Genomic DNA, 27,893 nt, shown 5'->3' with positions numbered 1-27,893 from the left:
AGTTGGGATTTGGAAGGTTTTGTGCATACGTGGGGAATGACAAGGGTTTGTGGGGGACTGCATTGACTTTTGTAAAGCTTCAAACTTCAAAGTACATTTTCTAAACAGTGAAGAATATTATGGAAATTCAACCGCTCACTTTCTTATTAGGGTCTTTCATTTTTAGCTAACACACTATAACAAGCAAACCCACGACTATCATCCCTGTCGGTCACCCAACCACTGTATCTTCCACCATGTAACCCCATATCTCCATTTACTTGGTATTTAATCTCGTTTGTTGAATATTTTTCATATATTTTCATCTTCTTCCTGTGACCCATTTTGACTTTCTCTCTCTCTCTGTGTATAGAGCAGAGGAGAAGTTGTGCGCTCATTAATGTCAATTGCTGTAGCCTGCAGTAGACAGACTGACAGCTAGCTGTATTCTTATCTCTTAAATTCTCTGCAAAAACCGACTTTCCAATGCATGCAGCCATCAATCTTCCTCCACAGTTCAAGAAACATTGAGAGATACCTTCTTAATTTGTTCAAACCACCGCCAACTTCACCAGTAGAATTGTAGAAACATAGAGCTGTCTTTAATGCCTACAAACCAAATTAATAAAGCTCTCCCATTTATGTCATAGGTCAAACTCCAAACAAGTTGTGAGCCTTTTTTTTTCTCTCCATCTCAAAGCTCTCTTTTGAACTTCTTTGATCATCAAGAGTGCTTAATTTTCATAGAAATGGCTTGTTTAGTTCGATATTTATCAGTTCTCAGTGTAATTTTCATGTGCTTTTCGTCTGAGTTTGTCTTGTGCAAGGCCAAGGTTGATAGTATCTCAACTTTTGGGGTGCTTTTGGAGGTAAAGAAATCATTTGTGGAGGACCCAGAAGAAGTCTTGCATGATTGGTCTGAAAGCAACCCAAATTTTTGTACTTGGAGAGGGGTTTCTTGTGGTTTAGACTCGGTTGATGGCTCAGTTGAAGTGGTGAGTCTAAACCTTTCTGACTCGTCACTCGCCGGGTCAATATCACCCTCACTCGGTCGTTTGCAAAACCTGCTCCTCCTTAATCTCTCTTCTAACCGCCTCTCGGGTCCCATTCCACCTGACCTCTCCAACCTTTCTTCCCTCGAGTCTTTGCTTCTTTTCTCTAACCAACTCACTGGTCCTATCCCAACTCAGCTCGGCTCACTCGCTAGCGTCCGAGTCATGCGACTCGGAGACAATGGACTCACCGGGCCGATTCCCTCCTCATTTGGCAATCTTGTCAATTTAGTCACTCTTGGCTTGGCCTCATGCAGTCTCACCGGTCCAATACCCCCAGAACTCGGACAACTCGGACAACTCGGCAGTTTGATTCTCCAACAAAATCAACTCGAGGGTCCGATTCCAGCCGAGCTGGGGAACTGCTCGAGCCTCACAGTCTTCACCGCTGCTCTCAACAGTCTCAACGGATCAATCCCAGGGGATTTGGGTCGGCTCAACAATCTCCAAACTCTTAACCTGGCCAACAATAGTCTCTCGGGTGAGATACCGAGCGAACTCGGTGAACTGAGTCAACTCGTGTACATGAATTTCATGGGGAATCAGCTCGAGGGTCCAATTCCAACGTCTTTAGCTCAGTTGGGTAACCTTCAAAACCTCGATTTGTCGATGAACAAGCTCAGTGGAGGTGTTCCGGAGGAGTTAGGCAACATGGGCCAGCTAGTTTTCTTGGTTTTGTCGAACAACACTCTGTCTGGTGTCATACCAAGAAACATATGTTCCAACACAACCAATTTGCAGCACTTGATGCTAGCCGAGACTCAAATTTCCGGTGAAATTCCGGTAGAATTGAGCCAGTGTCAATCTTTAAAACAACTTGATTTGTCCAACAACACGCTCAATGGGTCTATTCCGGTTGAACTATACGGGCTTCTTGGGCTCACTGATATCTTGCTCCACAACAACAGCTTAGTGGGTTCAATTTCTCCATTCCTTGGGAACCTCAGTAATCTGCAGACACTTGCAGTGTACCATAACAACTTGCACGGCACTCTGCCTAAAGAGGTTGGTATGCTCGGGAAGCTTGAAATTTTGTATCTTTATGAGAACCAGTTATCTGGGGAGATCCCTTTGGAGATTGGCAATTGTTCGAGCTTGCAAATGATTGATTTTTTCGGAAATCATTTCAGTGGGGAAATTCCCATTACTATTGGAAGGCTAAAGCAGCTGAATTTTCTTCATCTGAGGCAGAATGAACTTGTGGGTGAAATTCCCGCCACGATGGGTAACTGTCATCAACTAACAATTCTGGACTTGGCAGACAACAGTCTATCTGGTGGCATTCCTTTGACGTTTGGATTCCTTAGAGCTTTGGAACAACTCATGCTTTACAACAATTCCCTCGAAGGTAATCTCCCTGATACTCTGATTAATGTGGCAAACCTTACTAGAGTGAATCTGTCGAAAAACAGATTGAATGGTAGCATTAGTGCGTTGTGTAGCTCACGTTCTTTTCTTTCGTTTGATGTCACAAACAATGCATTTGACCATGAGATTCCTCCCCAACTGGGAGATTCACCTTTTCTTGAGAGGCTAAGATTAGGGAACAACCAATTCACTGGGAAAATCCCATTGACTTTGGGAAACATCCATGAACTATCATTGTTGGATCTCTCCAGCAATTTACTCACTGGAGGAATGCCAGCTGAGCTTTCATTGTGCAAGAAACTTTCCCATATTGATTTAAACAATAACCTTCTTTCCGGACCGGTACCATCATGGCTCGGAAGTTTACCTCAGTTGGGAGAGCTGAAACTCTCATCCAATTTGTTTGTTGGGCCTCTTCCTGAAGAACTATTCAATTGTTCTAAGCTGATAGTGCTTTCTCTGAATGACAATTCGCTTAATGGAACTTTCCCTTCTGAAATTGGAAACCTGTCATCACTTAATGTCCTCAACCTCAACAAAAACCAGTTTTCTGGATCAATCCCTCCTGCAATAGGTAAGCTAGGCAAGCTGTATGAGCTTCGGCTCTCAGGAAATAGCCTTAATGGTGAAATTCCTACTGAGCTTGCTCAGCTCCAGAATCTTCAAATCGTACTAGACCTCAGTTACAACAATCTCACCGGTCAAATCCCGCCATCAATTACAACACTGTCGAAACTCATAGAACTCGATCTTTCTCACAATCAACTTGATGGAGAAGTACCTCCCCAAGTTGGGGAGATGAGTAGCTTGGGAAAACTCAATCTATCTTATAACAATCTTCAAGGTAAATTGGGCAAGCAGTTCTCACGGTGGCCATCCGAGGTATTTGAAGGAAATCTACACCTTTGTGGAAGCTCTCTTGGTCGCTGCAATGGCGGCGAATCCGGCAACCAGCAGTCAGGCTTAAGTGAAGCATCAGTAGTGGTCATTTCTGCAATATCGACTCTAGCTGCAATTTGTCTGCTGATTCTTGGGGTTACTCTCATTTTAAAACACAGAAGAGAATTCAGAAAAGCCAGTGAAGTGAACTGTGCATACTCATCAAGCTCTTCCCAAGCACAGCGAAGACTACTCTTCCCAAATGGTGCTGCAATGCGAGATTTAAAATGGGATGACATTATGGAAGCTACAAACCATTTAAGCGATGAGTTCATAATTGGCTCAGGAGGTTCTGGAAAGGTCTACAAAGCTGAATTGGCGTCAGGAGAAACGGTGGCAGTCAAGAAGATATTGTGGAAAGATGATCTTCTACTGAATAAGAGTTTCACAAGAGAGGTTAAGACGCTTGGGAGGATAAGGCATAGGCATCTAGTGAAATTGATGGGTTACTGCAGCAACAGAAGGGAAGGTTTGAATCTGTTGGTATACGATTACATGGTGAATGGTAGCGTATGGGATTGGCTGCATGGACAACCGCTCAGTAACAAGAAGAACAGAAGCCTAGATTGGGAAGCAAGGTTGAAGATTGCAGTGGGATTAGCTCAAGGAGTGGAGTATCTCCACCATGATTGTGTACCAAAGATCGTTCACAGGGACATTAAATCAAGCAATGTGTTGCTAGATTTGAAGATGGATGCACATTTGGGGGATTTTGGGCTCGCAAAAGTGCTCGCCGAGGATTGTGATTCTAACACGGAATCAAATACATGGTTTGCTGGGTCCTATGGCTACATCGCACCAGGTACAATCTCCTATAGTTTAAGTTTAATGTTACTTGTGATGATTCTAAATTTCTAACAAACATTTGCCATGCTTTCAGAGTATGCATATTCATTGAAGGCAACAGAAAAGAGTGACGTTTACAGCATGGGCATTGTGCTAATGGAGCTTGTTAGTGGAAAAATGCCAACGGATGCGGCTTTCGGTGTGGAGATGGACATGGTGAGATGGGTAGAGACGCACATTGAATTGCAAGGTTCCGACCGCGAGGAGTTGATCGATCCGGCATTGAAACCGCTCTTACAGGGTGAAGAATGTGCAGCCTTCCAAGTGCTTGAAATATCCCTCCAGTGCACAAAAACTACCCCGCAAGAAAGGCCGTCTTCCCGGCAAGCATGCGATCTACTTGTACATGTGTTTAACAATAGGATGGTGGACTTCGGAAAGACGACGAATATGGATCCTTATGCTTAATTAAATCATGTTTGAGAAGATCATGTTTGAGAAGATTGAAGTACAATATCAGAATAAACACGCAGCCTGTTGGAACAAGCTTTAAATTATTATGTAGATTTTTGCCAACTTCAATCCTGGTGCAGTCTTTTATGTACAACAGATTAACCACTAGCATCAGTTGAACATTCAGACATTTATGTAACTCCTTTATTGTGAGCATTTTGGAGCCTCCTGTCCCGAGCATGAAGGCTGTTCTTGCTAGAAATCATCTAAAGCATTTAAAAATTATGAAAAGCGTGACCTCCCTTGGGTGATATCATAAGACTTTGATTCCAAAATGTTCTTGCTAGAAAGAGTACAGCTCAAGCAATTCCATTTATTGATGGATATATTGAATTAGCCAGTTTGCATCGTGAAAGCACCTCAAAGATTTTGTTTACTAAAAAGTAAATAGAGTTGGAAGAGTTCTATCAGCCTTACAAACGGAGCAACATTAATTGAAAAGCAAATAAGCATCTCCAACATGAAGGCCACATTTTCTAAGAACAAGAATGCCTTGTCTGAAGATGCCATGAAACATGGAAAGGGAAGCTATTCATCGTCTTCATCTGCAATTGATAGCAAAATTACAAAATAAATAGAGTTAAAAGAGGAGGGGAAAAAGGTGCTACAGACACAGTAACAAACACAGCTCTCATCCTTTTATTAGTGAACTAAAAGTCTTTACAAGTCAAATTAGTTGGCTCATAAGATGTCCAGAAGAAAAATCTCCAGTGCAGGAGTACCCTGTGAAAACAAACACTAGTTGAACTTCCAATTGATTCAAACATACAGGTTTATAGGGTGGTAAACTTCCACAGAGATGCTTCTAGAGGACAGCTTAGTTTTAGCCAATTAAGAAATTAAAGCATTAAGTTCACTTGAGAAGAATACATTTAATCTCTGTTATATATATTCAATTCCAAATAACAACCAAAAAGAAAAGGTATCAGGACAAATCCAAAAATGACTGCATGAAAAGGTAGAGTGATTTGCGAGTTTAGACTGCACTGCGCAGTCACTTGCATTTATATTGCTCACATTGGAAATTCGAATACTCCCAAAAGAAAGTAACCTTCTAGGGCCTCTGTATGTTTGATAGCACAACTTAGCCAATGTAGGTTTGGTAGCATGGGATAGCACCATAAAAGTAAGCAGGGTGGCATGATATTAAATTTTTTTTTTCTTTCTAAGCAAGAGGGAGAAGGGCTAGGGAGGAGGGTCTTTACCTATAATGCCCCCAATTTTTAATTCTTATAAAATAATATTGGGTGCGCTACTATCTTACTAATTTTAGCCAAAATGCAACCCAACAATCAGACTGTAACCCAGCTAACACAAGAATTACAGATACTATCTCAAGAACATAAGACCCTTACCTTTGGCCAGGCCAGAACTTTTTTTTTATATATAAGAATTGCAATATCATTAGAAAAAGGGGCACAACCCTAATACACAGGGAGTATAAAAAAGAACTCCTAATCTGAAGAAAATGAACAAAAGTTCTAAGAATCTACAAAACTAGCGACATACAAGCTATGATGAGCAAATATCTAGGTGTAGAACATGTTCATTACAATCTTCCGCAACTATATCACCGAAGTCTCTACATGTTCAAAACTTTCTGTTATTGCCAAAGGCACCACATTAAACATAATGGAGCCAACCTCCATACTTCCATAATTGTATCACGTCTTACCTTTACTCCCCAACTAACCAAAAAAGTGATTACCCATCTAAGCATAACCTACTCTACACCAAACAAATTATAAATGGAACTCCACAACTCTCTTGCTACTTCACAATGAATCATTAAGTGATCAATAGATTCCTTGCTCTTCTTGCACATGCAACACCACTTAACCACCACAACATTCCTCCTTCTCAAGTTATACAGCGTCCATATTTTTCCTAAGGCTGCTGTCCACATAAAGAACGGCACCCGCAAAGGACCCTTGACTTTCCATATACTCTTCCAAGGGAAAGAGAATCCATTCAAACTAGTTAGCACTTGATCCAATAACTTCACTTCAAACTTACTCCTTTTAGAAGAACTCCATCCAATTCTATCTGAATCTCCTTTTCTTAGTCTGAAAGAATACAACCTCTCCAAGAAAGATACTACCACCACCACCTCCCAATCCTAAACTGGTCTAGTAAAAATTGATTTCCAATGAATACTCCCTTCTCAAAGCTGCAAATTATTTTCCATCCACACATCCTTTCTCTATGCAATACTAAACAAATTCGACCTTCAACGAACTATCCCTTGATTTCCAATGAATACTCCCTTCTCAAAGCTGCAAATTATTTGCCATCCACACATCTTTTCTCTATGCAATACTAAACAAATTCGAATAAGATACCTTCAACGAACTATCCCCACACCACACATCATGCCAAAAACCAACCCTTGACCCATCCCCCACCTCAAATTTAACAAATTTTTAAAATGTTTCCCAACCTCTTCTTATATATTTCAAAAATTCCCTGTTACGTCCTACAAGCACCAACATCCCCTTATATTATCATATTTAATCTCTATCACCAATCTCCATAGTGCTTCTCTATCCATAGCATACCGCCACAACCACTTTACCAAAAGGGCTCAATTGAACTGAATCAGATTTTTAACTCCCAACCCACCTAATTTTATCAGAGAACAAATCCTTGCCCAATTCACTAAATAAAATTTAAGCTCATCTCAATACCACCCCATAAAAAATCACTCTAAAGTCTCTCAAGCTCATTAGCCACTCCTACTAGAATAGGGAAAAGAGGCATATAATATGTAGGTAAATTGGATAGTGTACTCTTGATAGAAACCTTTGGATAGAACTTTAGGAAAATAGATCATTCGCCTGTCCTTCTAGACTGACCAAAATGATCGAAACACTACAATTGTGCTTAAGGTTAGATAGCAAAACTTTCCAAACTTTCCAAACTTTCCAAATATCCTTATGATTATTATTTCAGCATTTTCATTCCTTCATTAGAACCGAGTTAACCCTATGTCAGATACTTGCAGTAAATCCATATCTAACCAATATAACGTCTTTGTAATTTTATTTTATGTTTATAAGTGACATCTTTGTAAATTTTGACTCCATCATTAAGTTTCACAAGACAAATTCATCACCGAACATCAATTACTAGAATTCAATCATTCTATTATATTACAGACCAAGAACTACTTTGGCCCAAAATTTCTCTCCTCATGGTCCCATGAAACTTGAAATTTTTAGCCCTCAAATCACATTTCCCTTTTCTTTTCTTTTTTTTTTTTCTTTTTTTATTTCTTTTACTTTCTACTTGTAAAATGGTGGCCTTACTTGAATGGGGCACACGAAAGTACACTTGTTTTGCAGTCACGCCTGTTTTTTTCTTCACTGAAGATCTAAATGGGCAAAACCTTTTACATTAATGGCCCTATCACGAGCCTAATCAAGCCTATTTGAGTTTTAGGCCCAATTGGCCCTATTTCAAAAATCCACCTTAAATGGGCTAAAATTCCATTTTATTAAGCCCATTATCAAATCATCACCTGATTATAGGCCTTGGCCCAAAAAATTGATCCCTAAATAATTTTCCAAAATCCTCCTATCAGGTAATCACAAGCTGGGGCACACACATTGCCACTCCCGATTCTAATAGATACAATAGGGGGAGAATAAATAAAGTTGTATGATACTAATTAATATCATACAACTTTATTTAAAATGTTAGATAAAGGGCTTTGTCATGATATTAATTTAAAATGTTAAAATGAAAATCAAACTTCAAATTTGTCATTGAACATGGAAACTAAATAAAGTTGTCATAATAAATAGCTCATAAAACTAATTAAGAAAAAGAAGATAAATCTTAATGAAGTTAGAGTGTTGTAAGGTATCAAATGCTAGCCAAAGGCAAAAATGCATATCATTCTAAGAGTACAATCTTAGGAGGGTGCACTGGGATAACATGACCTCGTGCAACGACCCAAGGAAAAGTGCTAGCCACATATGAGCTATAACCCCAAAAAGACTAGTCAATTTAAAGCTTCTCTAGAATGATTTATAAAGCCCAATTTTACCTAATAAATAAGCAATGTAGGACTCAACGCTCATGATTTTCTTTATAAACCACCCAACCTATGTGGGCAACTTCGAAGTGTTACAAACTCTCTCTTTAAATCCCTAACGTCCTCGTCAGTGCCACGTCATGCAGTACTGACAATACCACATGTCATTACTAGGTGGCTCTAATACCATTTGTAACAATCCAGGAAAAAATGTTGGCCACATCTATGTTATGACCGCAAAAAAACTAGTCAATTTAGATCTTCCCTAAAATCACTTATCAAGCTCAGTTTCACTTAGTAACTTAACAATGTGGAATTTAGCACTCATAATTATATTTACAAATCTCCCACCCTATGTGGGCAACTCCGGAGTGTTACACCTCATCCCTCCACCCCTTACTCATGGAAGTAGGCAATGCCATTTGTTCCAAGGTCTATAAAAGCAGATATAAACTGTTATCTATGGTGTCTTTCAGCCTCAAAAAAATCCACAGCACACTCTATTGATCACCACTAAAAGAAGTTGAATCTTTAACAAAATCAGAAAATTCACCACCACTAACACCAAGAGAAGAGATTTTGGAGTTGTCCGAAAAATAGATGGCTTCTAAGATTACTTCAAAATACTAGGGGGTAGAACAAAAGTGAAAATGTAACTGCAAACGCAGGTCAGCATTAATCTTATTATCATAATAGATCAAACACCTGTATCCACTAGTCTATCAAATCTAAAACACAAACAACAAGTTATCATCTACAACAAACCATAGCTGCCAAAAAATTCCTACCATTTAAATATTCTATTGTATCTATTACCAGACCTTCATAAATATAAGCCATTACCGAATTGCACTTACAACCAAGAAACAACACTTAGTGGCTGAAACAAAACCAATCTACTTGAAACCACGACACACTGGATGACTGGATCTCCATTACAACATTCCTCACAGTAGAGCAACACAGGTGGGACTAGTTTGAAGGCATTAAGAGGGCATAATTCTTCCCCCTCACCCAAAAAAAAAGAGATCTTTTCTTTTAATTCAAACACCACACAAGCAAGTTAAAAGCAACAGAAATATTATCAGGAAACCCAATAAAAACAAAATAGGCGCTTCAGATAGTGCGGTTTCAACACCAGCACCTATATCTGATGTTAAAGAACTATCCACTCGGTGCGCCCTTTCCCATCCTAACCAAAAATACTTTGCTATCAATTTGATCATTTCTTAGTGGTTGTTAATTTCCAATTTATTTGCCTCAGTAGCCAAGACACTATTTTTACACTATTTGGATGTAAAAATATAGGCAATTTGGTTTGAGAACACGCAAAGGCAATTCGATTCCGTGATGTAAGCGTGTAGAATGATTGGAATTTCACATACCCACATGACTCAGAATTTCAAAGTGCAAATTAATTAAATGAAACAAGCATTAGTTTGCAAAAGACTCTGTCCCAGATGAAATGAATCGAAAAGTGCCAACCCAACAGAGATAGAAAAGAGAGAATACCGAAGTAGCGGCGCTCGTTGGCGGCCTTGGCTTTGGCGAGCATCTTGTCGAGGTCCTCCGAGAGCTGAGCGTCCCATTTGACGAGCTGGTTCACGAACACGACCCCGAGTCCCATCCCCAGCACGTGCTCCCACGGATCTAAAACGAACATCAATCAACATGTTTATTTGTTTGTCTGGATGGATGAGTAAGAGAATATGAAACGAATTGGGAAATAAATGGAGACTTACGGCGCATGTAGGGGAGCTTTCGGAGGGCGTTCGAGTACATCTGGGTGCCCAATCCCAGCAGGGCTCCGATCATCGTAGCGCTCCACGCCATTTCTTTCTATCTCACTTCTCTCTCTACAAACACCAACACTCGGCTCACCACCTGACTCTGCAGTGTGGCGATTATCGTTTGCCCTTGTGATTCCGCCACGTCCGCACCATATTTGGACTTCGACCCGGACCCATCAAAAAAACCCATTTAATGATCCTCCCCTTACCTTATCAAAGGTCTATTTTTTGTTCCCGTTTAGTTTGTAGAAAAGACCATGAGATGGAAAGACTATTCTTATATAATAGTAATTCTTTTTGTTTGACAAGGACTCTATTTTTATGAATAATTATTTTCACAGGAATAATTCTTCTATGGTGTATTTGAGAGGAACAGATATTCCTACATGAATAGACAATATATTTTTCAAAAAAACCTCACATTATTTTATTTTTTTCAACTTAAAAAAAAAAAAAACCTGCAAAAGCAGTGGGTAGCCAACCACCCATTGCGGTGATTGGCCACCACTACAGAAACTTGGGGTGGTCGCACCACTCCCGAAGCGCCTCTCAACAGGGCCCTCGAGGCATTCCAGGGGTGATTGCATTACAATGTAATCAAGACCACCTCTATGCAAATCTGGGATGGTCTAGCCACCTTCGATTTGCATCAAGGATGGCTGGGACCACCCCCAAAAAAGCACCGAAGGTGGTCTCGGCCACCCCTAGGCGTCTTTGGGGGTGGCCGTTGCCACCCCTATGCAAATTGAAGGTGGCTAGGCCACCCTTGATTTGCATCATGGGTTGTTTTGGCCACCCCAAATGCGTCAAGGTGGTGCAACCACCCTTGCTTTCTGCCGTGGGTGGCCACCCACTCTATTTTAACATTTTTTTAAAAAAAAATAATAATAATAATAATAAATTTGAGTATTAAAAAATTATGTAGGGTTTTTTTAGTAATTTTTGTTGAATTCCAATAAAAGTATATATGTTGTTACCAAATTAAGGAATATGAATAGTTATTCTATTTCACATTTTCTCATTCCCAGTAATAATTATTAATTTTCCTAATAGAATGATCATCATATATCATATATATATATAAAAGCCGAGTTTTGGCTCAGAGAGAGCCTAGAATTGCGACACGTGTCTTTCTATTAACCGTTTAGTGTTTCTCCTATTTTTTAATATGGTTTAATAGTTTTCCGTTTAGGTTTAGGCGGTTTCATTATTCCAAGAGTTTATTTCAAAACGTTTCCTTATATGAATTTCATTATTAAGTGACTATAATTAATGTAAGATAATTATGGTTATTTAATTTTTAAACATTAAACCGGTCCTTTAAGTTAAAAACCGGTCCTCTAAGGCCATTAAATTAACTAAATTAATTCATGTTAGGAATACAATGAGTTTAATATGCCTAATACGTTGAATAGAAAGAAAAAAAAAAAGGTCAAATTAAATCTATCATTAAATTCTCTTTGATTTCTACCTCTCTCTTTTTACATTTAAAAAGGGTGCATGCCAGAGCCTTTTAAGTCCATGAGTCTGCTCTTGAAGGCAAAACATAGGGCAAAATTTATGGTGCTTCCTTCTTTAACATATATATATATAAAAGCCGAGTTTTGGCTTAGAGAGAGCCTAGAATTGCGACACGTGTCTTTCTATTAACCGTTTAGTGTTTCTCCTATTTTTTAATATGGTTTAATAGTTTTCCGTTTAGGTTTAGGCGGTTTCATTATTCCAAGAGTTTATTTCAAAACATTTCCTTATATGAATTTCATTATTAAGTGACTATAATTAATGTAAGATAATTATGGTTATTTAATTTTTAAACATTAAACCGGTCCTTTAAGTTAAAAACCGGTCCTCTAAGGCCATTAAATTAACTAAATTAATTCATGTTAGGAATACAATGAGTTTAATATGCCTAATACGTTGAATAGAAAGAAAAAAAAAAGGTCAAATTAAATCTATCATTAAATTCTCTTTGATTTCTACCTCTCTCTTTTTACATTTAAAAAGGGTGCATGCCAGAGCCTTTTAAGTCCATGAGTCTGCTCTTGAAGGCAAAACATAGGGCAAAATTTATGGTGCTTCCTTCTTTAATAGTCACTAGCAACAACATTCAAGTAAATACTTTTGTTTTGTTTTGTTTTTTTTTAACCACTTTGAATGTATTATGGAGATTTTTTGTTTTGTTTGTTTGATCTACTCCAATTTTCAGACATGTTTTGGAAGTGCTTTTTTCTTCTTTTAAAAGCAAAAGAAACATAAATTTATTTCATTATCTTTATATTTATTTCTCGATCTGAATCTACGTTTTGGTGGAAATATAAATTTGTTTCTCTTTTGTTTGTGAAAGGAGAGCATAAATTTATTTCATTATCTTTATGTTTATTTCTCGATCTGAATCTACGTTTTGGTGGAAATATAAATTTGTTTCTCTTTTGTTTGTGAAAGGAGAGCATAAATTTATTTGATTATCTTTATGTTTGTTTTTTGAGAAAGTTTATTTGTACCTGCCATGCTTTGCTTTATGTTTGTGTGGAGATTTGAATATGTTTATGCTTTGTTTGTGAAAATAATTGGTTAAGTTCTTCATTTGATTGTTTTATGGTTGAGTTGTTCTTCAATCGAACACAACTCTTTTGGAACACTCAAAAGATTACTATAGATATTTTGTTCACTTTGATCTCTATATTTTTAGAATATTCAGTTTTATATGAATGTTATTTCTATTGAAATATAATAGGTATCACACTAATAATAATATCGAAGATTTATGCTAATTTTTTATTAACGCGTTGATAATCAAAATCAAGATTTTCTTCTTGCTATTTTTTTTTAAACTTCTTTCATTTTAACATGTTTCCGATCTACGTTTGGAAGGAGATTTGAATATGTTTATATTTTGTTTGTAAAATTTTTTTGTTGAATTGTTCATGATTTGAATGTTTTATGAGTTTTTTTTTTTTTTTTTGTGATTTAATCAAAATTTAAGACAGTTTTTGGAAGTGTCTTTTTTACTATTAAGTAAAAGATTGCCAAAATTAATTTCATTGTTATGCAGAAAGAAAAACATAAACTCTTTTGAAACACCAAAAATATAATAATTAAGTATTGAACAATATGTGCAACGATTTATTTCATTGCGTTAAATGTTCAATGAATTGTTTTATTTTGTTTTCATCAAAACAATGATTTTGCTCACTTTGCTCGGTATATTTTTTGGAATGTTCAGAATTATATGAATTTTATTTCTATTGAAATATAATAGGCGTCGTGCTAGCAATATCGGAAATTCATGCTAATTTTCTATTAATGTTTTGATAATCAAAATTTAGGTTTTCTTGCTGTTTTTTATGTTAATATACTTATTTAATTTTAAACTACTCCTATGAATAGAAAGATTTTTACATGTTTTAATTTATATGGTTTGCAAAAATTTCGTGCTCTTAGTACTTAGAGCGTAACGCTTTTGTTTTTTTAAGAGTCTTTACGCTATAGATAAGTTTGTTGATGATGAATGTCAAAATGTTCAAAAAATAAAAAATAAAAAATAAAATACATATACTTCTAAACATTCGAAAAAAATACTGTTTTTTTTTTTTTTTTTTTAAATACAAAATAAAACAAAATCTTTCACTCAACATTTAATGCAATCAAATAAAACATTTCACATTAGGTTTATTGCTTAATTACCACATATTTGGTGTTTCCAAAAAAAAAAAAATGTTGCTATTTCTAGACGACAATCAAATAAAGTTTTGTTTTCTTTTAAACAATACCAGAAGATTATCACTCACAAAAAAAAAAAAAAAAAAATCCATAAAATATTCAAATGAATTAAAATACAGGACACTTAATTTTATTTTAATTCATATAAATTAAAAACATGTTAAAAAAAAATTTCCCACAGGTATAATTTAAATACAAAATAAAACCAAATATTTCTCTCAACATTTAATACAACCAAATAAATCCTCTCACATTTAGTTCAATGCATTTTTTGTACAACAATCAAATAAAATTTGGATTTGTTTTGCTTTTAAAAGCAGAAAATTTTCCTTAAAAAAAAAAAAAAAAAAGGGCAGAAAAATTACTTCCAAAATATGTTTAGTAAACCATACAATCAAACAAACAAAAAAATCCCATAAAACATTCAAATGAAAAACAACTCAACCAAAAATTTTCGCGAACAATATAAATTAAAACATGTAAAAATCTTTGTTCTCATAAGAGTAGTTGAAAATTAAATAAGTATATTAACATAAAAACTAGCAAGAAAACCTAAATTTTGATTATCAAAACATTAATAGAAAATTAGCATGAATCTCCGATATTGCTAGCGTGACGCTTATTATATTTCAATATAAATAAAATTCATATAATTCTGAACATTCCAAAAAATATACCGAGCAAAGTGAGCAAAATCATTGTTTTGATGAATACAAAATAAAACAATTCATTGAACAAAATAAATATGTTTTAAAACCCCTACGTTTTAATTTTCCTCAATTTTTTTTTTTTTTCTATCATTTATGCATCCACTAATTATTATTACTTTTTTCCTTCCTGTCATTTTTAAAAACGATCCGTGCATTGCACGGGTTTCAAGCTCATTCTATTAACCAAACAAGACCTTATTCTTTGAAACTATTCATTTAGGATAGGGTTCACAATTCGTGTTGACGTGTTGGGTCATCTCACGGATTAACTGGGTATAAACCAATTATGACATCATCTATTTAAATAAGCGAATGACATGACACAACCTACATAACTCGTTTAATAAACAAGTCGTATTAAGTCAACCCAACATGACTTAACCCGTATAACTCGTTTAATAAATAAGTCATGTTGGACTGAACCAAACATGACCTGTTTGATGTGTTTCAACCATATATATGAATTAAGAACCAATTTGTGAAAAGTTTTTACAAATCAGCATTTAAAAGCAATATGTGTCTTTTTTAAAAAGCATGTGAGATGCATTTGCTATTAAAAAAAAAAAATATGCTTCTCACTGGCCACTGGTAAGGGACACGTTACTTTTAGAGGCTAGTTTGTAGAAAATTTCCTACACACCAGTTGTATGAAATTTTTGTCCATTAATTTAAGGGAAATGGTAGGTGCTTTCCGAGTGTTCTCCTAGTGTTATTCTGATCCTAGGTGAATATTATTTTTTAAAAACCAAGTAAGAGAAATAAGAGCAACTTATTTTTTATAATTTAAATACTACAAAGATAAAGCTAATAACTTGCATAATCTAACATTCATTATTTTCTCTCAATATACAATACTTAAACACCATTTGACTGGTAGATCATTAGCGTTTTGTTTTTTAATTGCTTAAACCCTACTAGACACTTTATGGTTTTGTTTTTTAGTTGTTAAAAATAAAAAATTCTAATTTAATTTATATTTTATATGGATTATACGGGACACCTATCGATTAAACAACTTGACCTAGGATTGATATGGTTATAAAACAAGTTAATTTGGGTTGACCCAAACCTAATTATACAAAATAGTAACTCACTAAATTTGTGTTTGATTCATGCTAGAGGTAGTGTAAAAAACTGTCAACTCTAGTTTTTGATTGAGATCGAGTGCAATATACATAGGGTGTTGCGCCGGAATATTATTGCATCAAAAGTAAGATATTTTATTTAAAGTTTAAATGAATAATCTAAATTATGACATGGCGTTTATTGGATAGATAAACCACCTCCTTTAAATAGAAATGGTCGAATCACTTTTTTTAGCCAATGAAGTGGTTCGGCCACCCTAACCCACCTCTTTGGCTCAAAGAGGTGGTTCGGCCACTCTACATCCACCCACAAGTCACCACCTTCTTTTTTCTTTTTTCTTTTTTCTTTTTTTGTTACGTAATAAACAACCCAAATAAAATATATTGTATGTAGTGCAGCAATTTGCAATAGAATACAACCTAGCTTTTTAACCCAACAACAAATTCGTCATGTGGGTTGTTGGATTCACATTACTCTAAATGGTCACCATACCCCTACATAAAAAAAAATTAAAAAAGAAAAAACCATAGTTTATTATATTTGTGTTGTAAACTTCCTTTCTATGTTTAATATAAATTATAAATTATCAACCGTCTTTCGAAAATTGTCATTAGACATGATTTTGAGTAAAAATAAACGAATTTATCTCATATCATGATAATACAAGCTTGTTGTATAAAACACGAAATCCAATCCAATTAACTATTTTTTCTCATTAAATATGGGTAATTATCTTTTGCCCTCATGAACTACAGCGCCTGAGCACTTTCTCCTTATAAACTACTAACTATGACACATGACCCCATCAAACTACAATCTTATGACAAAAAGCCTCATTCCGTCAGTAAAAAATGTTAAAATTGACGGTCAACAGTCATGTGCAAGTCATATGTCATTTTAAATTTTTTTCTTTCACTTTTGCCCTCACTTCAGACCAAAAAAATGACGCTTATGCCCTCCTAAACCCAAAAGAAAAAAATGGAAGAAAAAATTGGAGTGAGGGCAAAAGTGAAAAAAAAAAAAAAAAAATTTAAATGACACATGACTTGCACATGACCGTTGACTGTCAATTTTAATCCATTTGACTAATGAAAGGGGGCTTTTGTCATAAGATAGTAATTTGATGAGGTCATATGTCATAGTTGGTAGTACATGGAAGTAGGGGTGGGCACGGGTCGGGGCGGGTATCGGCCTTTTCCCCAACCCGCCCCGCACCCTGCGGGTTTCAAAATTTCAACCCGCCACCCGAGCACAGACAGCAACACCCGTGCGGGTTCGGGTATTGCGGGACGGGGCGGATCGGGGCGGGTATTGCGGGTTGTGCGGGTTCTTCTCCAGATCCTCTTTCTTCTCCTCCATTTTCGTCAGATCCTCTCAGAACGCCCACTACCTACATCAAACGATTCAAACCTATAAACACAGAACCCCGAGAAACAAACAAACATACACAACCTTGCAAAAAACCAAAGAATGAAAAAGAAAACCAAAGATCGTGGATCTACAAGATCGTGGAGAGAGAAAAAAAACCTAGATCTACAAGATCGTGGTCTGTGGAGGTGGGAGCGGCGCAGCAACGGTGATCTAAGGAGGTGAAGCGGCGACGTAGACTAGAGAGAGAAGCCCGAGAGGCGGAGAGAGAGCAAGGAAGACGAGAGAGAGCAAGGGAGACGAGAGAGCGAGAGGGAGAGAAAAGGGGGGAGGCGGCAGAAGAAAAAGAGAGAGGCTAAATGGAGTAGGGTTAGGGTTTTTTTCTTTTTATACTTATGCAGCGGGTCGGGGCGGGTACCCGCAGAGGAAAACATTTAAAACCTGCAACCCGACCCGCCCCGCACGGTTGAAAGAATTCTACCCGAACCCGCAAAAAAACACATGAAACCCGGGCGGGGCGGGGCGGGGCAGGCTTGCGGGTTTGCAAGTTGGGCGGGTTTTTGCCCACCCCTACATGGAAGAAAGCGTTAAGGCGCTGTACTTCATGTGGGCAAAAGGTAATTACCCCATTAAATATTATATCCCATAGGCCCTAATACCCCCACCAAAGGGCCAACTAAGAGCTAATTTCATATTCTAAGCAACTCATGACTTGAGTGTCACCTAAAGAATTCATTGAGCCGAATAAAACACATAACAAATTTTGTTGCAATTCCAACGACTGATTCAATGAAGGTATTTAAAGATAGGGAGATATTTTGTTTTTATAATAATAATAATTAATAGCAAATGATTTTTTACACTTTAATTAGCCTTTATTTTTCATTTGTTATGCTAATTAATTTAAGCATTTTGCCATCCTAATTGGGTGATCAACTCCTAATTGGGCTACCAATTCTGAGGAGGTGTGACACATGGAGATCATACATACGTAATTGTGATTTAATTGGAACAAATAAGAATAATATATATTTTTTCTAAATGTCAAACTATATATTTTTTAAATTAAGTTTTCAAATAATACATTTTGAGACCGTTATTTTTTAAATCGCATGTTTTTAAACCGCAAAAACCATATAGAATAAAATTCAACTGCATGGATTGTTGGCAAACATCATTGTAAAGTTCTAAGATTAAAGTTAAATGAAGACATTTTCTCATGCCCTAAAAAATAAGACATTCACTCGAACGTGCTTGCATTTACAAATAGTCAGAATATTTAATTGTTTCTATGAGTTTCATTGATGATGATTGATGTGAAACACGATAGTCTTTATTTTTATTTTTATTTTTCATTCTTCCAATTGTACTTATTATCTACAATTTTGAGACATAAAAATTTGTTGAAGAACTTGTAATCAATCAATTACTCGTCATATCCTGCAAAAAAAAAAAAAAAAACGTTTGAGTTGGTAGTTGAAATAATCTAGAAGAGGCCATAAAAGCAAATGGTTGAGCTTATTAACATGTAGATAATTACAAAATGTGCACAAATGTATACACATTAATTACAAATGGCTCCTTTAGCATCATTAACTAGCTAGGGCTGCCCCCATTTAACCCATTTACTCCTTTTTTTTTTTTTTCAATAATAATAATAAAAGCACTAAGATTTCGACCGCCGGCTCATCTCTAACTCGGTTTCAACTGATGCAAGTCGGCTTCCAACATCAACAGAAAGCAAGGATAGAGTCCAAATTTAGATTGTAAGGAAAGTCGAAGGTGGGTTTGGAATCCCATTTTAGTTCCTAATGGAATTTCGACTTGTTCAACTTTTATTTATTTATTTTTTTTCAAATATAATGAATAAAGCCACATTTATTTTATGTTGAGCGACGTTAGTTTATGTATGGTGATGTTTTTATAAGAAAATGGTATCGTTTTGAGTCCTATAAATCCCTTGGTACATCTTGCAAACCCTAAATCACTTTCTCCCATGCGTTGTTCGACACTCGTTCTATGTTTCTCCCATGTCATTCCTTCTATGTTGTTTGGGCTTCTCTGTTTTTTTTTTTAATCATCATCATCCGCTTCTTCTTCTTCTTCTTGGCAGTCGAGACTTTGTTAGGTGATCTCAATACCATTTGGTGTGTCATGTGTGGAGCTAAAATTCATTCAAATACGATCAAATCTCTTCCGATGTTTTTGTCCGACTTTACTCTTTATAATTCGGAGGCGAAGGACCTTTCTACAGTGAAAAAGAGAACGGAGAAACCCCAATTTTTTTTTTTCACAACCTCCTATATATGCACAGTTGCACACCCCTAATATTAACTAATGAGATGGGTGAAGCCAATTTATTAATTTTCATGAGTACATGAGAATATTGAATCCCACGCTACAAAGTTTCATTAAATAGTCTGTCACCATTTAAAAAAGTTAGATATTTTGTTGATAATATTTGAAGTTTCGAACCCTAAAAGTGAATGTGCCAGGAAAAGCTGGTCGAAATGATGCCAATGATAGATCAAGATTTTGATTAATATGGAACGATTCTTCTCCATTCTAAGGAAAATATTCTATTTTAGGTTCAACCTATTTGTAGTTATAGACCAGGTTCAACCTATTTATCTATCCATATATATAGAAATTTTCTCCAAATGTTTAGAGCACCTATCCTTCAACCCATATAAAATAGTGCTAAGTGTAAAAGCATTTAATATGCACATTAAATATTAAAAGTCATTAATAGCAGTTTATTAACTAAGGTTAACCCTTTTTTTTTTTTTTTTTTTTCTTTTGGTTAGATGTGAGACTAACGTTTTGTTTTTTCACCAAGGTTAGAACTAACGTTAAAAACTGAAGACCTAACGTCAAATTAGATAATAAAAAAAAAACCAAAAAAAAAAGAAAAAAGTGAAGACCTAACTTTGTTTTTTCCTTCATTTTTTCTTGTTTTTTTCGTCACTTTTATTTTTAATGGATGTTGACTTCCTACAGCCCACTCAAATTATTAAGATAAAAGTGATGAAAAATCAAGAAAAATCGAAGTGTTGAAAAAAAAATACAACAACGTTAGATGAAAAGACAAGAAAAAACGAAGGAAAAAAAAAATCAAAATGTTAGATAACTCTCTGTTAATGGGATAATTGAATAGAGATTAAAATTAATCAAAATATTATCCAAAACAAGTAGACTCAATTATTAAAATATCAAAAAGAGTACCTTAATATGATAATAGTTTTCACGTATATGCCAAAAATCGCTTCTTCTCCTAAAGCAACAATCTTTCAGCCGCATATGCAGAGAACTTGAGAAATAGAGAATGAAAAAAAAAGTATGCTTATGATATGACTCATCAACTTCACCTTGTTTAGGTTTACTAAAATTTTCTAACCTTGTTTAGATGTGATTTTTTTTTTTTTTTCTTCTTCTTCTAAGCCAATGTTAGCTCTTTACATTTTTTTTTTTTTTTTATCTAATCTGATGTTAGGATTTCAGTTTTTAACGTTAGTTCTAACCTTGGTGAAAAAAACAAAACGTTAGTCTCACGTTTAACCAAAAGAAAAAGAAAAAGAAAAAAAAAAGAAAAGAAAAAGGTTAACCTTAATTAGTAAACTGCTATTAATGACCTTTAATATTTAATGTGCATATTAAATGCTTAGACACTTGGCACTATTTTATATGGGTTGAATGATATTTCTTCCAAACCTGTTTGGAGGATATATATATATATATATATATATATATATATATATATATATATATATATATATATAAAACTTAACTTCCTTTGCAAAGTTTTCGTAAAAAAAAAAAAAAAGTAACCTTACAAATTACATTTTTATTTTATAATTAACCTATAATTTTGGCGTGTTAGTTCTAACTAACCCTTTAATTTTTTTTTAAAAAAAACAATGATGAATTCAAGAGTTGATTGGGACTGACGTGTAAACATTGTGAGATAAAAATATGGTTTTCAACATTACTAAAGTCTGTTTGGATTTACGATTTCAAAAAATACAAACAAAAAAATAGCGATTTTAAAACGTGCAATTTGAAAATACAAACTTTAAAAACACAGTTAAAAGTTTAGTAAAATTACAGTTTAGCTTTTAGAATATTGCGTTTATTAAAACAACACACTCATTACCTACAATTGGAAAACACAGTTTTTTTCTATGTTTTTAAAACGCACTCTAAAAAAATGGTGTGTACACTTTTTACGACTTGGTTTAAAATTGCAATCTCAGCTTGTGAAATTATACTTCCATTAAAAAGAGATACTATATACCACACTTTTATCCCGCTTTATTAATTTGAAATTATAAATTAGCTTTTGAATCAACCTTGATTTCAAAAAAACTAAGGATGCGTTTGGGAGTGCGCTTTTAAAAAAATAATCTGCGATTTTAAACCAAATCGCAATTTTAGGGTGTTTGGGATTGCGATTTTAAAAACGCAAATTTTAAAATCGCAAAAAATTCTGCGATTTCCATAAGCTGATTAAAGGGTGCTTATTTGAAAAAGTGCGAATTTAAAACAAAATCACGATTTCTATTAAAAAAATATTTGGCGCAATAGTTACCTTTTTTAGAACAGGAATGAAAAAAATACCAAAAATACCCACCTAAAATATATTAAAACCCTTATTTTCTCTTTTTATTTTTTTCTTCATCCTCTCTGTCTTGTTCATCCTTATTGGTAATTTGGTCATGAAACCGCAATTATATGCTAATGTTATTCAAACACTCAATTGATAAAAAAAAGTACTTTTTAGTATGTTTTACCAAACGTCTGTGCGATTTTAAAAATACAATTTTTAAAAACGCAATTTTTAAAATCGCACTTATTGAAATCGCACTCCCAAACGGGCCCTAAATAGCAGTGTTACATAAATAAACAAAATAAGATAAAAATGTGGTGCATAACATTGTAAAGGATAAGAATGAAAGGAAGTTAGAAATTGAAACTCATTAAGGGCATATTAGGCATGTAAGTTGTGATTAAATGAATCCTAATCACAACTTAAAATCCTAACAGGCAGCAAATCAAGGCAAGAGTATGTAAAAATGGTAATATAATTAATGAAAAATATTAACCTAAAAAAGTCAAATAACAAAAAAAGGGTGGAATATATATATAGTATATACAGATAGACGCTTATTTTTTCCACTCTCTCTCTCTCTCTTTTCTATTTTGCTTTACCGCTAACCATAGATGGCGTCTGCGACCCCACATTCCCAACGGCTCAAAACCAACGTCTCTCACCATTCACCAACCTCTTTCACTGTTTCATTATATCACCACTGACCACCTCCTCTGTTTTCGTCCTCTACAATAGATTGATATATTCACAACACATGTGAAGCTTCCTAGGATCTTTCATACTTTGTTTCTCTCATTGAAGCTAACTGTTACAACTCCAATTTTAGCTGAAACCCTCTTCGTCTTTTGCTAGATAAATCTCTAATCATTTTTTAGACCTTTACGATCCCTCTCTCTCTCTCTCTCTCTCTGTCCCTTTTGTGGGTTTGTTTCTCTTTCTATGCGGTTACATGGAGTTCTAAATTAAGGTAAATTGCAAACGGGTGTGAGGTATGCTTAGCGTTGGATGATTTATATTGGCATTAAACAGCTCCTCTGGTTGCGTGTCTGAGCGAGTGGCTCTCCTCCTCTGTTTCTCTCTCTCTCTCTATATTTCTGCGTTTCTGGGGGATTTTCCAATTGTAGAAAGAGTGATCGAGGGGTGACAAAGATTGTGAGGTTGGCTTGGGTTTCCAATCTTACCATCCATTCTCTTGAAATGGGTTGTGTTGTCTTTTGTGTTTTAGAAAAGGATTGATTGAAAAAATATCCAGAGAGTGAGAATCCAAATTCCAATGAAAATGGCGTCCTCGCAGGTCGACATTGCCGGCTCTGCGCCGTTTGGTTGTGTTCTGAGGGACCACAACAGGCGAGACCGACGCAAAGAAAGCAACACCCACTCGACTTTCCAAAAAAACCTCAAGAATTTGGTCAGAGGTCACCTCCATTCCTGCATTTCAATCTCTTCCGACAAGAAGAGGGAGAGGGATCAGAACAACAACGTTGACTCTTGGGTCGCCAACGGAGAGACCAACAATCGCCGAGGCCTCCGATTGAAAAACAACAACGACAGCGCGAGGCAGCCGGGAATTCTTGATAGATGGGCTACCCAACAAGCACGAGAAGTAGCTTCAACCATTGAGAAACAGAGCCAGGAGCCTGATGTCATAGAACTATCAAACTCACCGTCTCTTGTTTCATCAAGGGCTTCGAGTTCTTCTAAGAGGGAAGAAGACTCTACGGCTCCATCGGATAGTTCTACTGAAACCTCGATCCTTGGCGCTTCTTCCCTTGTTCAGATATGGGAGAAGAGGCTAAACCGGTTGAATGGTTTGAAATTGAATTCGACGACCTCACTTTCACCTTCCAGGTCTACTTCTGGATTCAGCTGCATTGAAGAACCTCACGGGTCCTCTGTTGAAGAACCATCATCAGCCGAAGAAGCAGGGGAAACAGGGGAAACAGGGGACTCTGTTCATGAAAGATATGATGCTCCACCCAACGACGACCCGTTTCCTGATTGGGAGTCAGACAGAACGGCTCTGAGTGATGCACCTTCTTCATCACAAGGCCGAAAGTCCGATGCAGGAGAGAATGAGAAGGTTAGAGTTGCGGATATCATTAAGAGATTGGCGTCTGCATATCAAACACCCACTCCAGTAACTTCTAGGAGCGACGATAATGATCATGGCCATGGGCATTCTAGCGAGCAAGCATCGCCAACCAGAGAGCGCTCTTCGTTACCCGAACAAATGGAGCACAGAGTTTTCTCGCAGGCTATAAATTCACCTCGGATAAGAGGACGCCAAGCCTTCACCGATTTGCTTATGCACTTGGAACGAGACAGGCATAGGGAGCTAGAGACATTGGTTGAACGTCGGCCGGTTTCAAGATTCACACAAAAAGGCCGCATTCAGGTAAAGTACTTCATTCATTTCAACATATATATATACTTCCTTTGTGATATATATATATGCAATCCATGTAAATTTATTTCCTGGTATCATGCTTGTTTGCAGTCGTTGATTCGGCTTCGATTACTACAGCGGGGCATGGCGATTCGAGATCCGCAGCGCCCTCCATCAACATCATCTGGAGTGAATATATTACCACAGGGATCTAACATTGTGCATCTGAGGTGTGTATAATCCTTTTCCATTGACACGTTGCATTAAATTCAAACATATGCAAGTGATGGAGGGTTTGCAACATGGTTTGCTGTGGTATGTGGAACACAAATTCTTGGGAAAGCTCTTTTAGTGAGACACCACTTAATCCAAAAGTTTAAATTAATGATTTTGATCCTGAATATATTATATTAACCACTCATTCTTATCATATGTTTCTTATATGCAACTTAATTGTTTTCACTCACATGGGTACGCTCAACAATAGGAATGTGATAAACTGTTTAATTTCAATGTTAGATAAAGGGGCATGCTCATTGGAGTCAATTAGATAAACAAGTTAAGGCATTATGACACATCTAAAAATTTTGAGCTTTCGAGACCAAAAAATGAGAAGTAATGCTGTTAAATGTTGCAGTTTGCCTATGCATATAATTCAAAGAAAAAACTTTGATATGGGAACTGTTTTAAAATAGAAAATTTAGAGTTGGCATTTCTTAATTTAGATAAAGGAATCGAGAATCAGATAAAACTGGGTAGCTGTCAAAGTATAATAATGGAATACATCTATTTTTCTGTTTGGGGTTTTGAAGCTCAAGTCACCATTAACAGTATCATCATCCTATTGGTACCAGGCCTAAGAGGCTATTTAAAATTCTTCATCAGATGAATTTGAAATTGAACCCTTGAGTTCTGAACATAGTTTGCAAAGTTGATGAAAATGATTTGGCAATTTGGGTGTTATTTGAACCTATGAATCTATCTGCCTTGTTAAAGCCTCAAAAATTATTACATTTGGTTTCTGATGCAGGGACAGATTTAGGAAAGGTGCTGAACAAGTAGCAACAGCCCAGAATAGTGCAGCTTTGCCAAGAAGCAATCATCGGGAGATAGTAAACAACACTGTTGATTTGGACAATTCTTCCACCACCAATCAGCCTAGTGAACACACCATCAATCAGGAAGTTAGTATAACTGAGCAGCACAGCACACAGCAGGTACAGAACTCAATGCCACACACTAGGGAAGATACTGTTTGTGAAGAAGCCAGTTCAAGTTCAGATGTAACAAGCCAAGGAACAAGATTAGAGGCTAGAAACCTTGACTCACAAACAACCATAGATAGTACAACTGCTTCCGTGAACTTTTGGGATGAGAATGACATAGCAGAAGAACTAGAGGTCAGTGACCATGAGTATGCAGAATCCAGTTATGATTGGATTGGTGACATTTCTCGCCCCCGAAGTTATTGGGAAGACCGCAGACGAGCACGGTACGAGGAGGTGCTTAACAACTCGAGCAATGGGGAGATCCATAAACTCCTTGAAAGGTATACCAGCTTGCTTTCCTTCAATCTGTTTTCTCTCTTTTCCCAACATTGTTCTACTCTTGACATTTAAGAGTGAATAAACTATAACAGGCAAATGTGAAGTTAGATACCCTTGATAATGACTAGTGAAGCTTGGCCTTGTAATTAGCTATTGTACAAATATTTCATATTTCACCAATTAGGATTTCCAATTTTGTGTATGCAGAAGAACAGTATCAACTTTTCTTGTCAGCGACTTAAGAGAGAGAATTGACAGATTGATGACGTCTCGATTAGAAAGAACAATGCATTCAGAAGAAGAAGAAGAAGAAGAAGAAGAAGAGCATGGCAGCCAACAGAGAACGAACCAATTGATGTCTTTGTTACAAAGACATAGGCATGTATCAGGTAGTCATGGAGAAGAAGAAGAGCATGGCAGCCAAGAGAGAACGAACCAATTAATGTCTTTGTTACAAAGACATAGGCATGCATCAGGCAGTCATGAAGTAGAAGAAGAAGAAGCAAATGGCAGCCAAGAGAGAACGAACCAATTGATGTCTTCGTTACAAAGACATAGGCATGCATCAGGCAGTCATGAAGAAGAAGAAGAGGATAGGGAGAGGGAGGAGGCCAGAGATGTTGCAGAAGAAGGACAAGAGGTGGTGGAAGACAGAGATGGGGCAGATGAAGAAGAAGAAGAAGAGAGGGAGGAGGAGGAAAGCTTAATTGGCGGTCAGTATAATGAATCCAGTGCTTATTTTGATCAATCCTCATCATTGCCACAAGTGCCTACACCTTCTCAATTATGGTCATGGACTGATCCAGATAATGAAGTTAGTGATGATTCTGAAATTGTTAACTCTACATCTCAATCCCCACAACTATCTCAAGCTTACCATCAGGATACTCAGCAAACCCCTTCCTCGAGAAATCATAATTCAACTGTGAGAGTTTACTTTACTTTATCTCCCCATGAGTTATGTCAATATAAATTCAAGTTGTTGAGAGTTTATGGCAATGAAATAAAATGTTGATGGACTTGCAGGAAATGGAACTCATATACGATATGAGAGGCCATATGGAGCAACTCTATCATGAGATGTCAGAGCTAAGAAAATCAATAAAGAGCTGCATGGACATGCAGACAATGTTGCAACAATCCATTAGTCAAGAGGTTCATTCAGGTTTGTGCTCATTCCTCTAAGCTATGACCGAATTCCATATCATACATGTTTAATGTGTGAAATCATTGTGACAGTTCGAGGAGAAGGGAAGAATTCCGATGACGGGGCACCAAAGAAAGGAAATTGCTGTATTTGCTACGAAATGCAAGTGGACTCACTTTTGTACAGGTATTTTCCTTTGAAACTAAGGTTCCCTTTCCTTTGTTGTTGTATTTTGTCAGTGAACTTATGATTTCTCTTATGTGTCAGATGCGGACACATGTGCACCTGTCTCAAATGTGCTCATGAATTGCAATGGAGTAATGGAAAATGTCCAATATGTCGAGCTCCAATAATGGATGTGGTGCGAGCATATGTGGGCATGTAGAGAGTACTGGTGATCGAGTTCTTGCTCCAGAGGACCACCTTTTTATCCGTAGAAATTTGTAAAGCGGGAATTGGAAAGTTGAAGTGGTATAATTTTTTATTTACCATCTATGTTTTTTGTACATGTCTTCTCATTCAACATTACTCACATGCTTTCTCTTTTTCAACATGTACACTGTATGTGCTTGTTTTTTTTAAAGGGAAATGACATTTAACAATCTCTGTTATTGATCATCATTCTCTATGTATATAGTTCTAGAAATTGCACTATCTTCACTCATTCTCTCTCTCTCTCTCTCTCTCCCTCCCCAACCATATTTATTCTATTTGTAAGCAATCAACCCAAAGAAGAATAGTTGAAAAAGAAAAGGCTCGAATCATTTAGGATATCTTAAATGAAAAGGGATTGAATCCTACAGAACAAGAATGCTGTCCTTCTGCTCTTTTTGAAGTTTGAAAGCCTCTTCCGT

General features: G+C 36.2%; 3 protein-coding genes across 3 annotated transcripts; 2 read left to right on the top strand and 1 right to left on the bottom strand.

The window, feature by feature from the left end:
- Window positions 1–358: 358 nt before the first annotated feature.
- Window positions 359–4,607, top strand: GSO1 (Leucine-rich repeat transmembrane protein kinase). Its single transcript, XM_059581964.2, has 2 exons — window positions 359–4,140; window positions 4,219–4,607. Exons 1-2 carry the CDS (start codon window positions 729–731, stop codon window positions 4,590–4,592), a joined length of 3,786 nt encoding a protein of 1,261 aa, XP_059437947.2. The 5' UTR covers window positions 359–728; the 3' UTR covers window positions 4,593–4,607.
- A 323-nt stretch (window positions 4,608–4,930) lies between these two features.
- On the bottom strand, window positions 4,931–10,596 carry LOC132170844 (excitatory amino acid transporter). Its single transcript, XM_059581965.2, has 3 exons — window positions 10,419–10,596; window positions 10,189–10,326; window positions 4,931–5,182 (listed from the first exon to the last, which is right to left on the bottom strand). Exons 1-3 carry the CDS (start codon window positions 10,507–10,509, stop codon window positions 5,166–5,168), a joined length of 246 nt encoding a protein of 81 aa, XP_059437948.1. The 5' UTR covers window positions 10,510–10,596; the 3' UTR covers window positions 4,931–5,165.
- Window positions 10,597–22,716: 12,120 nt separating this feature from the next.
- On the top strand, window positions 22,717–27,690 carry LOC132171310 (uncharacterized). The gene is made up of 7 exons (XM_059582596.2): window positions 22,717–24,354; window positions 24,457–24,575; window positions 25,376–25,894; window positions 26,100–26,817; window positions 26,919–27,057; window positions 27,132–27,225; window positions 27,307–27,690. The coding sequence occupies exons 1-7, from the start codon at window positions 23,233–23,235 to the stop codon at window positions 27,422–27,424; spliced, it is 2,829 nt and encodes a 942-aa protein (XP_059438579.2). The 5' UTR covers window positions 22,717–23,232; the 3' UTR covers window positions 27,425–27,690.
- Window positions 27,691–27,893: the final 203 nt, after the last annotated feature.

Source organism: Corylus avellana, chromosome 1 (genome assembly GCF_965113065.1).
Source record: "Corylus avellana chromosome 1, dhCorAvel1.hap1.2, whole genome shotgun sequence".
Classification (NCBI taxonomy): Eukaryota; Viridiplantae; Streptophyta; class Magnoliopsida; order Fagales; family Betulaceae; genus Corylus; species Corylus avellana.
Note: the sequence above shows the minus strand (reverse complement) of the source record. Positions and strands in the feature narration are given on the sequence as shown.